This window comes from Scatophagus argus, chromosome 7 (assembly GCF_020382885.2).
Source record: "Scatophagus argus isolate fScaArg1 chromosome 7, fScaArg1.pri, whole genome shotgun sequence".
NCBI lineage: Eukaryota > Metazoa > Chordata > Actinopteri > Scatophagidae > Scatophagus > Scatophagus argus.
The window spans coordinates 14,507,062-14,521,381 of NC_058499.1; the positions used below are offsets into that span (position 1 = coordinate 14,507,062).

Below are 14,320 nucleotides of genomic sequence, written 5' to 3' on the forward strand. Positions count from 1 at the left end.
GCTCTTCACAGTCTCACCCCAGAGGAGGAAAGGTGAAATATTACATTAATATGAACAACTATTAATAATAACCCCCCCTTTCTCTCCCCACCTCTTACCCCATCATTCCTTCTCTCTCCATCTCTATCTCCCTCACTCTCCCTCATCCCACCCCCCCGTCTCTCCCTCTGCCTCTAATCCTATCATGCGGGCAATAAGTGTATGCACCATGAGCACATTTAATTTCTGCGGTTGGTTTTCAGCGAGCCCAGAGGTGAGCCTTAATAAGGATCAATGGCACTTTATCTGGGACAGCACCCACTTCACAGCATGCAAATTACACAGCAACCCTTAAAAAAAGAAATGGATTTAATTAAAAAATGTAGAACCACGGGCTCTGGAAATTCAATTAAAGGATTTATGCAAAGGTTGGCTAGCTTTTTGTGTTGCAGTTCCTGCTTATATAATGAGCTTTTCATATTAAAAATCAATAGGTAATCTGGGCTAGGGGATCGGCTGCTTATATACATTTTTGAAATCAATTTGAAAAATAGTCCATCAGCTCCATGTCACAACAAAGAGGGGAGGGAGCACTGTGTGTTTGTTTGTGTGTTGTGTTTGGGGGGGGGGTTCAGTGGCAGGAAAGCAGTATGGACAAGAAAGGAGTGAAAGGTTACATCTCTCTCCTCTCTGAGGGTCATGGAAGAAAAGCCCTGAAGCTCCAAAGGTAAGAAAGATGGAGAATGAAGGAGGCAATGTGGAAGAGCAGAGGATAAGTGAGCAAAGGATGTCTCTCTGGCCAGGTCAGTTTCTGGCTCTTTGGCCTGTTCTGATCTCTTCTATTAGAGAGAGAGTCCCTTGGCAAAGAGGGGCGAGCTGGCTCTGACCTGTGGCTCTGGGGTAATTTAGCCCAGCCTCAACCCAGACTCAGGCCAGACCCAGACAGCTCAGGCTGGGGAGACATCCTAATGGCCTCCCTGAGGTGTCTGGAGCCGGAAGAGCAGAGAGGACGTGGTTGTGGTTTTGAGTAACGTGTAAAATAAATCTGTCACAGACAGACATCTCATAAGCAAGCAAAACTGACAAATGTACAGAAAAGCAACAAGCAACATTAAAAAACAAGATAATATAACACATTAGGAATAAACAGCAACATGAAATTCAATTTAAGTTTGACTGTTAAAAAAAAATTACCTTCCGCAACTTTTTCAGCTTTCATCGCGGATATTGTTCGTGCCTCCTTCACACTCATGTTGTATAACAGGCAGGAGGGGTGAATGACTGACTGCATACAGTAGCAGACTGTCAGCATTTGATTGGTTCTTTATTGATCCAGACACGCTCTCCATCACATCAACTCATCCACAATAAACCATTTACACAGTTTCCCTGTGCAATGGACCACAAAACCAGGCCTCAGGCCATCTCCGTTCACTCACTCCACGTGTGTGCGTATGTGTGTGTGTGTGTGTGTCTGAGCATGTGTGTATTTTCTTTAATGAAATGGTATCTCCGTGGACAATAATCCCAGTAACAGGATTGGGCAGAAACACACATGTCAATACAGCCAAATGGGATTGTATGCTTTTATCCATCCCTGCACCAACACATCTTCCTCTCCCTCTCTCTCTCTCTGTCCGTCTCTCTGTCTTTCTCTGTCCCTCTCTCCCTCCTCCATGAACTCGCACATACGCACTGTAGCAGTACAGTGGGGACTGTCTGACAGGAATATCACATTCATTACATCTACCTCCTCAAAAGTTATCTAAAATACAGTCTCTGAAGAAAATCAGTGTGTGAGGTCCACTCTGAATATGTGAGCCTCATACCAGTTAGCATACCGTGTAATATTCTGTCTACGCCACTGAGGAGAAACTTAAACAGTGTCTCCAGTCAGGCTGGAGCTGACCCCCTCCTGTGTAGCTCCTAATCATCCAAGAGGACTCTATTACAAGGGCCTGGCAGCTCATCTAACCCCACAGAGGAGAAGGGGGGCTGGCGGGTAGATTGGGACCTCTGCTTCTCTTTCTTTCCACATGGCTGAGCACCACACACAACAGCAGAGCACACACACAGACACAGACAGGTTGCCTGGGTGTGCAGCAGAGCTGCTGCGTCTGTGTGCTACACCAGACAGCAGATACACCACCTAACCTTACATCTGTCTGCGGGACTGAGGCTGATAAAGAACACTGAAGTGAATGTGGCTGCCGTGCTCATAGCCAGCGCCAACCACCCAAGCTCACTGTACGTCTGTTATATGGTAATGCTGATGTCTTCGTTGCAGAACCAGTCTGTGTGGTTAACCTCTGAGGCGCAGGACAGAGCTCCTGGTCACAGTAGGCAAGGCTCAGCAGAGAGGGCACTAGCGGTCCCTCTACTCCTGAATGAACAACCGTTTCTCTAGTACAGCCCTGACTGCTGGTGCCTGGTCAAAAGTTCAGCCCGTGCATATGTAAAAAGGTGGCCTGGTGCCCGAGGCTGGATCCTGGGTAAAATAATCACACTAAAACGCTAAGAAGCATGGGACGAGGCGAGAGCGCTGATGAAACCGGCCCCTGGGGGAGCTGAGGTGTCTGATTGGACCAGTGAAGCCTCTTAGGCCTGTGCCCACAACACCTCCCTCCCCTCTTTTCTATCCATTACAGTGGATGATGAGGTACCAGAGCCACGGCCCACACTGATCTCCATTCAGCTCAGCATTGTCTGCGCCTATAGTTAAGCTATAGATTAGATGAGTATAGGCTGAGCACAGCTGCTCAGAGCCTGAGGGTACACTGATCTTGAGGGAGCAATCAGTCAGTCAACAAAATGTCACAGGGTCAGCGTTACAGCGTGACAGGACGGTGACAACTTCACAAAGGTTACAGCCCAACTAATAACTGCAACAGTCACTACATTTCATTCTGTGCTGTTTAAATGTGTGCAGCCCAAGTTTTGATTCAAAGTGCTCTGTCTAATAGGCATACACATACGCTGTCAAAGGCCCGAAATCCTAGATCAAATAAATCAACCAAAATCTGTGTCAATCAAATTCTGAACATTAAACAGAGCTATGATAATCATTGCCTCTCTTGCTCTCCCTCAGTCTCACTCTCTACAACACACACGCAGACATACATATCCTGGCGCATACGCGAACAGCACACACCACTGCAGGCCAGATCATTCAATGCTGATAATCACACCAAAGGACACAGGGAAAAACTCCCACTCTAAACACGCTGAATTAAAGAAACAGGAGTTGCAGGCCTGGTCGCAGAATCTCTGATAAGTAGATCAAGGCACGGGGAGGGGAACATGATGTTAGTGAGAGATAGTTTGGCTGATTAAAATGTCATGGCTCTTTATAGATGCCTTTCTCAACTCAGCAAAATGGAATCAGCTCTGTACATCAATAGCAGAGTGGGCTGTGCTCCCTGCTAATGGAGAAGTTTCTTTGCCTTGAGTAGAAACCACAACACAAAGAATGCAAAACTGAGTCAAAATATATTTTTGGCAATACGCGAGCAAAATACAGTAGCAAAAAGATAAAAGTGAAGGGTACAAGTGAAGAAGTGATAAAAGAAGAGAGCGTGAAGCACAATTAATGAGAGAGGAAAGCATGCACGCGATTGGACGACCAAGTGTGAGGCTCATGGCCTGACGTGACATTTCCTCACCTTGACTACAACAATCAAATTAAAGATCAAGGACCACATGTAGCTGCAGGTGTTTCAACAGTCTTCACGCATGTGCTCATCCATGTGTGTGAGCCTCCAACTGTATATCACTCCACCTGTGCTCCTATAAATCAAACCTGTGTTTTAAATGAGAGGCTGGTTATTTGCGCAAGAACACACACGGGGGCTTCGTGATTGTTTTTTGGAGTCGACATTTTGCTTGTGTTTGCATCCCAGAACAATCTCCACGGATCCCGCAAGCGTACGCAAGCAATTAAAGCGATACCATCTTCATATCCTTGCAACCAATAACTGAAATAATATCACTGTTTTATTAAGCCCTTAATGTGGGGGCAGAAGGAGTGAGGAGTGGGATTTTAAAGAGGATACACTTTCAGGGGCCTTATCAACCCCAGATTTAAATAAGAGCAAATGCTCAGCTTAAGGGTGTGCCTCTGTATCTGTGTGTGCGTCTGCGTGTGGCCTTTATCAGACATGAGTTTTGGCTAATCGCTGTGTCAGCACATCAGAATTTAATTAGCTCTACCTTTGTCCTTTAATATTTACTAACATCTACACTACGTTTAATTAACCACATGTAAAAAAGCCATAGCCTTATATTAACACCCTTCCCTTAGGCACACAAAGAGCACAGAAGTTGTCAGGGATACACTTCCAAATCTCACGATTAAAAAGCATGTTTAACAAATTTTGGTCCAGCTAAAACCGACACAGACCTGATTTGAAACCTTGTTTTTGGATGTGATGAAAAAGAGCTCTGAAAAATGTTCCAGAAGGTAGGGGCAAAAACACAAAAACAAAGAAAAACAGTGATTTTGACAGAATTGGTCAGATTGAGAGGAAATGTTCAGCTTGGCATTTTGTGGAAGGTGCTGAGGAGCACTTCCTCTCATCTCTCATCGTATGTCAGAAGGAGGAGAGACAAATGACTGCCTGAGGCCTTATGTCTGTCAGACATGATGGATCAGAATGACACTCGACCAAAACTCCAGCATGCTGCCTTTCAACGCATCACATTTACCCTTCAGTGCAAACACTAAATTGATAAAGTATGAAGAGCGGCTAATGGAAAGATGTAATAGTCAAACTAAAGCATACATTAGGAGACGATGGAGCCTAAAGGGAAGAGTCCTGCTATCAACTGAAAAGTCTTGCAGAGCACAGGACACAACTTAGACTAAAATAAATCACAGTTTTGCTTTTTATCGATCACATCCAAAGCCTGTGAAGACATTAACCTCAGGCACATAACATCACCTTATACACACACACACACATACACACATGCTAAGAATGCTATCATGCAGTGATTTATTGTGCACCCCCACACATATACACCCTCACAGATTCAACAGTTGCTACTCTAAACTGTAGTACAGAGGTTACTGCCGTGAGAAGAAACTTTAACAGTAAGCAGATGGCAGATCACTTAGATCATAATATATAGTATATTATATAAGGCTCTGCATCCTCAAATGTTGCATTTACCGGGTTTAAGTAGACGATATCTCAAATTATGGTTAGAAGTTCTACTCCCCTGCTGAAAGCAGCTTGATTAGTAAAATCATATGATACAACTATAGTTGATGAAGCTGATTATGACAGTTTGATTCCAGTTACCAATACACATTGACAATATCAGTTCTCTGGTTTTGTAACTGCTTCAAAATGAAACTTGTAAAAGCATAAAAAAACACCACAGATCCCTCTGGCACAGCACCTGACCTCCTCTCTTCGGATCTCTCAAAGACAGCCTGTGAGGACATGATGTCTTTACTGTATCTCTGCTCTCAGACAGCTCTTTAGTCAGCCTGCTAAATTGCCCAGAACTTAAGATAATGCATCTGAAAATATCTGGTAATAGGTTCTCCTGATGGGAATCGGATATATGGTAAAAACATATCTGACAGAGAGCTTATTATCTTAGTACTCTAGAGTGCATGACTGCAGACGAGTAGAGACTTGAGGTTGTGCAGTGCCTTTGCTGTAACCTAATAGTGGCAGTACACAGGATCTGGACTATGGCCTACTCTTGAGAGAGGATAGGGGTACTGCCTCTCAGAGTTAAATAAACAGTGACAGGAGGAAGAGGAAAACAAACCACTGAATATCTCTCTATCTGTGAAACCCAGACTCTCTCCCTGAGCCCTCAGCACTCAACAGATCAACCCTCTCCATCCTTTTCCTCTCCTCTCTCCCAGGAACGTGCCAAGACAAATATATAGGTTGAGTAAGGGACACATCGGAGTCTACAGAGCTACTTCTGACGAAATGGGAAGTAAGCAAATGTTAACCAATCCTTTCTGGTGATAATCAACATCTGAAGGGAATAAAAAAGTGTTTTTGCTGACCATTGTCCAGGTCGTGCTCCAGTCTATGCAGTCACAAGGTTATATAACAGTTTTTCAAACTTGTTTTCTCCCTTACCATAGACTTGGTGAAAGGTCTGGCCAGTGTGAAAAGAAAGGTCATCAGCCACCAGCTCCGGTGAATGGAGGTGTACATCATGTTCCCAGGATGCACTGCGTTGGAGGTGACACCGTGAGGAGAGAGACGACGATGGAGCTCGTTACTGAAGAGGATGTTACAGAGCTTGGCCCGATTGTAAGCCAGCATGGACCAGTAGTCCTTCTTTGCAGGAGACAGCAGGGCCGCGTCCACCTTGCCACACGAGTCTAACAGGTCTGTGAACCTGAAATATAGTCCAAGATCAGGAGCAGTTAAATAGAGTGGGTGTGTGTGTGTGTGTGTCTGCTCTCTACTGGCAGATGTGTGGTGCTGGCTGCATACAAATCAAAGACGTGACATGATGTTCTTTAATTGCCTGCGACAGAGCTGTTAAACTCCAGATGTTTGACAAGGCCCCTTAAACATAACACTACTCGTTGTGTTATTATGCAGTCACACAATAACTTCTCAACACACAGGCACAAAGACTTACACTGCCTGTGTGTGTTCTGTGTGTGCGTGTGTGTGTGTGTGTGTGTGAGCAAGAGACAGAGAGAGGTGCTCTGAATTGGTGGAACACATCCTACATATTAACCCAGTCATTAGAAAACAACCAATCAAAATGTCACCTGGTTTCCTTGTTGTGATTTTACAAGCTCGCTGCCTCTTGTTTACTGTCGCCTTACGCAACATTCTTGCTTGGCTAAATTACAACATCTGCAGGCTCTTCATTTCATGTGTTGCAACTTCAGAACTACTGTAGCAAGTAGAGGCTGATATATCAATTGCCTGAGCACTGTATACGTTTGGGTTTTTTTGTCGTTTTCTTTTTTAATTTTTCCAAAATTTGCTTACATTTTACTGAAGTTGTCCCTAGTTACTCGTGAATTTGATTTTACAGTGATATTGCAACAAATGAATTACCTTGTCAGATGATTCACTCACATTAAAGTACAGAGTGAGCTCCACCAGAGGAAACTTCATTAGGGATATTATCGCACCTTGTTTGAGCAGATCTGATGCAGTACCAGGGCAAAGTAAACCTGTATTCAGCCAATTCCACAGTAATCCCGTGTGGTGGGAACTGATAAAGTGCCCAGCCATTACCCATGTGTCCGTCTCTCCCGCCCCCGTCCCTTATAGGTCAATGCTTTACCAGCGGACAAGGGGCTTAGGGAATACAATATGCTGCCAGGTCAGAGGTCACATGCTGCTTGTGAGGGGAGACTAAGTGAATAAACGGGAAATCAGTGGAAGCTGAAAATAACTCAAACAAAAAAGGGAGCTACTTCAATAGATGTAATATAGGTCTGGAATGAGGTGGACAGAATGGGAAGATGTAATGCGAGATATTGTCTATTTCCGCTCCTTCTTCCCCTCCCTCTAGTCTGTGTCAGTGTGTAACTGACTCTCTCTGGTCCTGCCTAAGCCCTCTTTGAAGGAGTTAAGGCCACTGCTGTTTGTAGAGAGAGAGTGAGAGGTGAGAATATGTGTTGGGGAGGCAAGAAAAGGAAAGACAGACAGAGAGAGAGAGAGCAGTAGGGCAAAGAGTGAAGACAACACCTGATCATTCTAGCACTTATGATATGTTTTAAAAGTACACATTTTGCCTCTTCCTGTAACAGTTTTTACTCCACCAAGACTGACCAGTCTGAACTCACTGCTGTAACTGTGTAGGCAAGTCTTGCATCAGTCAAGTGTTGTCAATACTCCTTTCACGACATGTTTTCTTTCCATAAGCTTTTCCGACTCTCTCTTCCTCTTACTTTTCCCACAACATGTAATAGCAGTGCGACCCCAAGTGAATCTGAGTGTCAAACCATCCCCTCCGCTCCTCCTGTGCTCTCATGCATGGCAGTCTCTATAGCATAACTCATACAAGGGCCCCTGTAATAGTGCTGCTGCTTGATCTGCTAGAATAACTCTGCGTATGTTCTCCTTGTCTCAGGTCACTCTGCCGAGCTCCAATCAATCACTCTGCTTGGCCGTCTGACTGACTGAAGCCAGGATCAATGGCGCGCACACAAGCGTGCACACACACACACACACAGACTCTGAAACACATGGCTCGGGGCTTGGGCTCACAGATCACTGCAAGACATCATGCTTGTCTACTGTATGACAGGAAAACCAGAGGCCTATGGAGTGGAGTTGCGTGACAAAACAGATAAGACTTAAAAAAACAAAGACAGAAGGAGGGAAAAGAAGGGAGAAAGGGGCTGAGTCAGGGGGTCAGACAGAAAGGAGCAGATACTTGATCAAAGTAAATTTTAGCTGAGAAGTCCATCCATCATGTTGATGATACGTTTAATTCATAGTGACAGCGTGTGGAGGGAAATGAGTTTTCAGTGAGTGAGGCTGTCATGTTTGACAATACACATTAAGACTGATCTATCAGTTTGCAGCGAAAACTGGCCAACGTAGCGGCTATAACTGCACAACTGGAGTTCAAGAGCTGTGGGACTAGTCACGAGGGCTATAGGATATTACTGCTTAAACTCTATCAAATATGGCTTAACTGTGAATGTTAGGAATGCAGGGCAACCAACAGTGTGGTGCTCACACTCAGCAAGAGCACTGCATTCACCCAGGGGAGGGTTGACTTCCGTTATAGCAACCTGTGTGAAATATTTGTACCTCCACATTGTTGGACAGTGTAAGCATTAGAAGAAGGCAAGTGTCATCAAAATGTTATTCTACGATCATATCACCTTTCTCTGAATTTTTTAAGAAACTGAGGATGAAACTGAGAATGAAACTGACCCAGCTAACCTGCAAAAAAAAAAAAGAAAAAAGTCACCGTGCTTACTGTGTTGAAGGATCAGAGTAGGTGTAGAGTTAACCAAGCTAAATAATTTCAGTCACTAAGAATTTCAAAATAAAAATGGTCACGTAAACTCACGTTGATGATCATATATTTCAGATTTTGCCTTGAAGGCAGTGGAGAGTGATTGTTTTAAGTTTTATTATTATTGATTTTATCTTAATTAGGCTCAGTTCAGCTCTGTCTGTGATTTCCAGTGGCATCTCAAATATAAGGACATAAACAAATGGTGATGATTTCATGCTTTGCCACACTTGACAATTTTTCTCAACAAATGTTTTGTCATGAATGCATCACCATCAGTAAAAATTATTGCATCTCCAAGTGCAGAAACATATCGTACGGCATCCAAGATAAGAAGGCAACTCAAAACTAAAATAAAGGTGATTTAAAGGTACCATTTGTTTTTTTTTTAATTAACAAAATCAGTTATGTTTATATTCAGTGTTTCTCACCAAAACACATTTCTTATATCCTTGAGAACAAATGTGTTGAATGGATTTTCTTCCTCATAAAATGTTTGTAAAGCAGGGTCTCTTATGTGTTCAAGAGGACCCAAACAGGAACTCACTCATAAAACCATAGCCCCATAGTGCTATTAGAGAAACAACACCACAGAGTACCTTTAAGGTAGTTTAAGGCAACTAAATACAAGGTGACAAAAGGATCAGGTAATTACATCTTGAACTTTGTCTGGTGTTATCATGTTTTTCACACATGTTGCATAAAACACTTTCTGCCGAGGTTAAAGGTACCCTGTGGGGCTTTTTTTAACTTGTAGTAGTAGTGCTTACAGCAGTTTTGTGTATCTCCTTGGCTAACGCTGTAGGAGGAAGGAAACGCATTCAGCATGTTTGTTAAACCTCAAGGATACAGAGTTACACTGAACACTGAACACTGAACTGAACGGCAACATGAATTGTATTTGTTAACAAGAAAAGTCCACAGTGTACATTTGTACACATATACCTTTAACTTTAAGTTTAAGAAACAGCCAAAAAATGTTACATTTAAAAATCTACTGTATGTGCCTCGTTTTAATAGGCTTCTCTTCAGATCACGTAGATGCATCAATGACAAACTGGTCAACCAACATTTTTGGAAACGAGGTTGTACGTGTCAAGTTTACTGCCTTTACCTGTGGGACTCAGAGGATACCACCACAACACGGGCAGGGGCCGATCGACGCAGCACATCCTGAAGGCACTGGACAAGCAGGAAGTGACCTAGGTGGCAGATCTGGAAGGTGGACTCCAACCCGTCCTCCGTCAAGCTCCATGGCTGAGTGCACACCGCTGCATTGCACACCAGAATGTGCAGGGGCCTGTTGGGAAGACGGGTGGTGGGGAGCAGAAAATAAAACATGTTAGATTGTTTATTGACTATAAGTGAAAACAAAGAAGACACAGTGGCTTAAAAAGGAAATTTTCATACCATATAAGGCTGAAGACGAGGTAAGAAGAGACAGGGAGCAGAAAAGAATAAGCGGATGGAATAGTGAGAAGCGAAGGCAAAGAAAGGAAACAGGGTGTCTTGTTCCAGAGAGTGGAAGACTTTAGGGGTCTACAGAGACAGAGCATCAGTAATGCTGATATGATACAGAGGTTTCCAGTGCAACTCCCCATGGCTCGACAGGTACTGTAGATACCGAATACAGCTGGCAGGAATCCAAGAGCAACAACACATTGAAAAGCAATCTCAAACCGTTTCAACACACAACCGTGGTGGAAGTAATGGGTGTTGATATAGACTCTGTGTAACTCTTCTGAGTAACCAAACCCACCGACACATCGACTCGGAGAAGACTGAGCAGGAGAGTGCAGATAAAAGGATGTGCACACATGGTCATGATATAAAAAACAAAAGACTTTATTCAGGGCCCAGTTGGGAAAAAAAGAAAATACCTTTAGTACATGCAGACACGCAACACATTTCCTTTCTTGCTTACTTCACGTGGGCGAGTGAGTAACACTCCCTGCTCGCGTGCCACTGAACGGAGACTGCTGGATTGGTCAGGGCAGCGAGAGATCCTTGTCGGTGACAGCGTCGCTCCAGCGAGCTCGAAACCACAGTAACACAGCCGAACAATCCAAACACACCCCACCAATTTTTAATTTCTTCCATTAGAATTAATTATGAGGCCGAAGGCAATTTGTGTACCCTGTGTTTAAGACTGCCTACTGGATTAATTAAAAACTGGATGCTGGAAAATTAATGTGTGAATTGTTATGCCTTTCTATAATGAGCCATCCCATGCTATTACATAGGAGTGTACTGTACGATCACCTTCAGGCCTCTGAACACACAAGGTTCATTAAAGAGCACAAACCTAGTCACAAGTCAACTTAAAGAACGCCAACCTCAGCACATTATCAACGGAGCACACACTAGAAGCGAGATATTCCAATTTTCATCCAAAATACCAAAAAACAGGTAAGGAACTTACTGGCTTGGTAACAAAAGAAGACATCAAATAAATGTAACCTTTCTGACCCGCACTGAAGCCTGACAAAACAAGCAAGAGCAGTAAAAGTGTGCTGTGAGGGTCTGTTGAAATGGCTCTCAGCTTAAAGGCAGGCAAAACACAGTGGTTGTTTTTGGCCCAGCGAGCGTGAGGTACAGTAACCTTGTGCTATATGAGACAAAACTCTCAGTTCTGACACCAGTGTACGGACTAGAGGCTGCACACACTACAGGCATGAACTCTTGACCTAACTCTTCTCTTTTAAAACTGCTCATTATGTCAGCTACACCTCTTAAGATTTTGGCTTGTGTTCTTTTTCTGTGAATTTTCTCTGCAAAACACAGAAGGAAAAAGCGATGCATATATCACAAATTTGTGATCGAAAACTCCAATAAACAACTTTTCACAGGCCAGTTGAGCGATTTCCCCCACGCAGCTCAGATGGGCCTCTAGTGAGTCTGCTTGTAATGTAAAAGGCCTGTTAATTCAACTGCCCACCAGTTAGTCCCTCTCTCATAAGCGCAGGTCTAATGAATGTCTTTAATAGGCCTATCGCTGCACACCACAGTCCCTCTTTCCACATTAACACCTCACACAAAACTGTGTGCACTGTGCAATCTCAGCGCTGGTCAAACGAGGGTGTTAACTACCAAACAGGGACACATCAGTTTATATATTTACTTTAAATAACCCCCCTGTGTATGACCCCTGACCTCTATGATAATGGGGGCCAGCAGGATGAGATTGCCTGTGCGAGCTGGGCTCAGACTACCGGTCATTAACACTGCACTTTATTGACAACTGGCACTGGCATGTGGACATGTGTGCATCCGTATACAGACTCACACTCCAGAACCACATACCCATAAAGACACGCAACAATTTCCACTGCACTATAGTCTCCATAACGTAAAAGAATGGAAGGGTATTGTCATCTAGCATGCATGTATCTACACAGACCACCTATCACACATAATATGCTTGAAATTACAACAGGGTAAATGCATTCAAAAAAAATCACAGGTGAAAACAAATTGCACGTGTTAATTACAGACCATTCAGTTGAAATTGTATTAGGGGCTTTCTGTCAACGTCGCCCTCCATCAATTACATCCCGATGAAATTGCATTGCATTCAACAATATCAATATCCAGGTAATTTCATTTCAAAGGACAGGCAATTAAAGCAGAATCGGGGTCAATGGAACACAAAGCAGCGTGAAAGCCACTGACTAAAGCACTTAAAAGCAAGGGAGTGAGAAACGAGAGAAGGAAAAGAGAAAGACTCTGATTACATTTCACCTGTCAATGACACGCTGCAGGAGCATTATTGTGCATGTGTGTACGAGTGTGTGCGTCTGTTTGTCTCTGTGTGTTTACAGAACTGGAAGTGACTGTGTGCAGACAGTGCATGCGTGCACATGTGCGCTTGCGTTGTGTGCATGCACACGCTCCTGTGTGTGTGTTATGCCTGAAGACATACGTGCAGTAATAGAGTGGTGGTAGACTCAGACAGCTGCCCAGTGCCATTCACAGCTCAGAGCTCCCAGCCTCCACTCTGCTCTGTTCGCCTTCTGATGAGAATTAATGTACTCTGACGTCCCCTGAGACTCCACCACTACCCCCCCTCCCAACAGCACAGCTAATGAAGAAATACAACCTTGCCAAAATACTGAGACACAGAGAGAGAGAGAGAGAGAGAGAGAGAGAGAGAGACAGGGAAAGACTGAAAGATAACATGAGAGAGGGAGAAAGAGAGAGGCAGCTAAACAAATCACAAAAATGTAAACGCAAGAAAAGAAATAAAAAATAGGAGAGGAATTCTGGGGACAGTAGGGTTAAAAGGCAGGTCAACATGCTTCAGTGTGGATGGGACGGATACATGTAAGAAGCATAGGACACAGTGTGAGGAAAGCCACCGTGAGGTTTGGCTGTGACCCAAGACACGTGTCCTGGATGGCCATACCCTGCCCTAGGGCTGCTACGGGCAATGACTGCCCTGCCTCTCCCCAAGGGGCTCCCCCGACACCCGTGTGTGCACGCACACACACACACACACACACACACACACACACACACTCTCCTCACCAAGAGACCTGCAGGTGGATGAGCAGTATGGATGACAGAATACATGACCCCAAAATAGCAACTGCGCGACCGACCACGGGATGCAAAACACATGCTGTAAAAGCTGACCGCCACAAAATAAGTGCCATAAAGTCTGAAAGTGTGTTCGACCAATGTCAAGCAAATCGACACAAACGCACACACACAGACGCACTCCTGGGGCCTTGTCCATATGGTGTCCATCAGGAACAGTTTGGATGTCCTTTAAGTATAGAATATGCAGCAAGTAATAGTGATGAATACAGCAATCAGACAGAATGACTGCCTTTCAAATAACAATAATAATATCTTTATTCCTGTGCTTACCTTTCTTTCTCTCTTTCTATGTAAACAAAATGAAAACTTGACAGGTGAAATGAGACTGACAGCTCCAATCCATAAATTATTTTCAGCCGGTAAGCTTCAGTATTTGGTCAGGAGGGAAACGTTATGATGTGCCCCTTGCGCTCAGAGAATGTGGGAGATGTATATTTCTAGAGGTTTTAATTCTACTCTCTTTTGCTGTGAAAATGTACGTAAGTAACTTAAAAATGGCAAAAAATGTGAAAATAGGAAATCCATCATAAAAGATTAATAATTTGGTTTATACTCACAGTTTTGTGGCCTTGAAAGAATCAGCAAACTCCCTGACACTTCGGAGAGAGGCCAGGTCGCACATCATGGCTTCTACTCTTGCTTTGTGCTGTAGAGGCAGGAAACACACAAGTAAGATTGTAATAATAGCATCAGCAAAGAATCAAACTATAAAAAAGGTGCACTCTTTCACCTCGTTTAAAACCGCAATTAAACAAGTTCC

At 43.8% G+C, this 14,320-nt stretch overlaps 1 protein-coding gene across 1 annotated transcript in view; it reads right to left on the minus strand.

The window, feature by feature from the left end:
* wwox (WW domain containing oxidoreductase) overlaps positions 1–14,320 on the minus strand; it is a 122,109-nt gene that overhangs the window by 72,104 nt on the left and 35,685 nt on the right. The window contains exons 6-8 of the mRNA XM_046394902.1: positions 14,118–14,206; positions 10,073–10,258; positions 6,090–6,354 (exon numbers count right to left, since the gene is read on the minus strand). Coding sequence (XP_046250858.1) covers positions 6,090–6,354; positions 10,073–10,258; positions 14,118–14,206 — 540 coding nt within the window. The remainder of the gene's footprint in view (positions 1–6,089; positions 6,355–10,072; positions 10,259–14,117; positions 14,207–14,320) is intronic.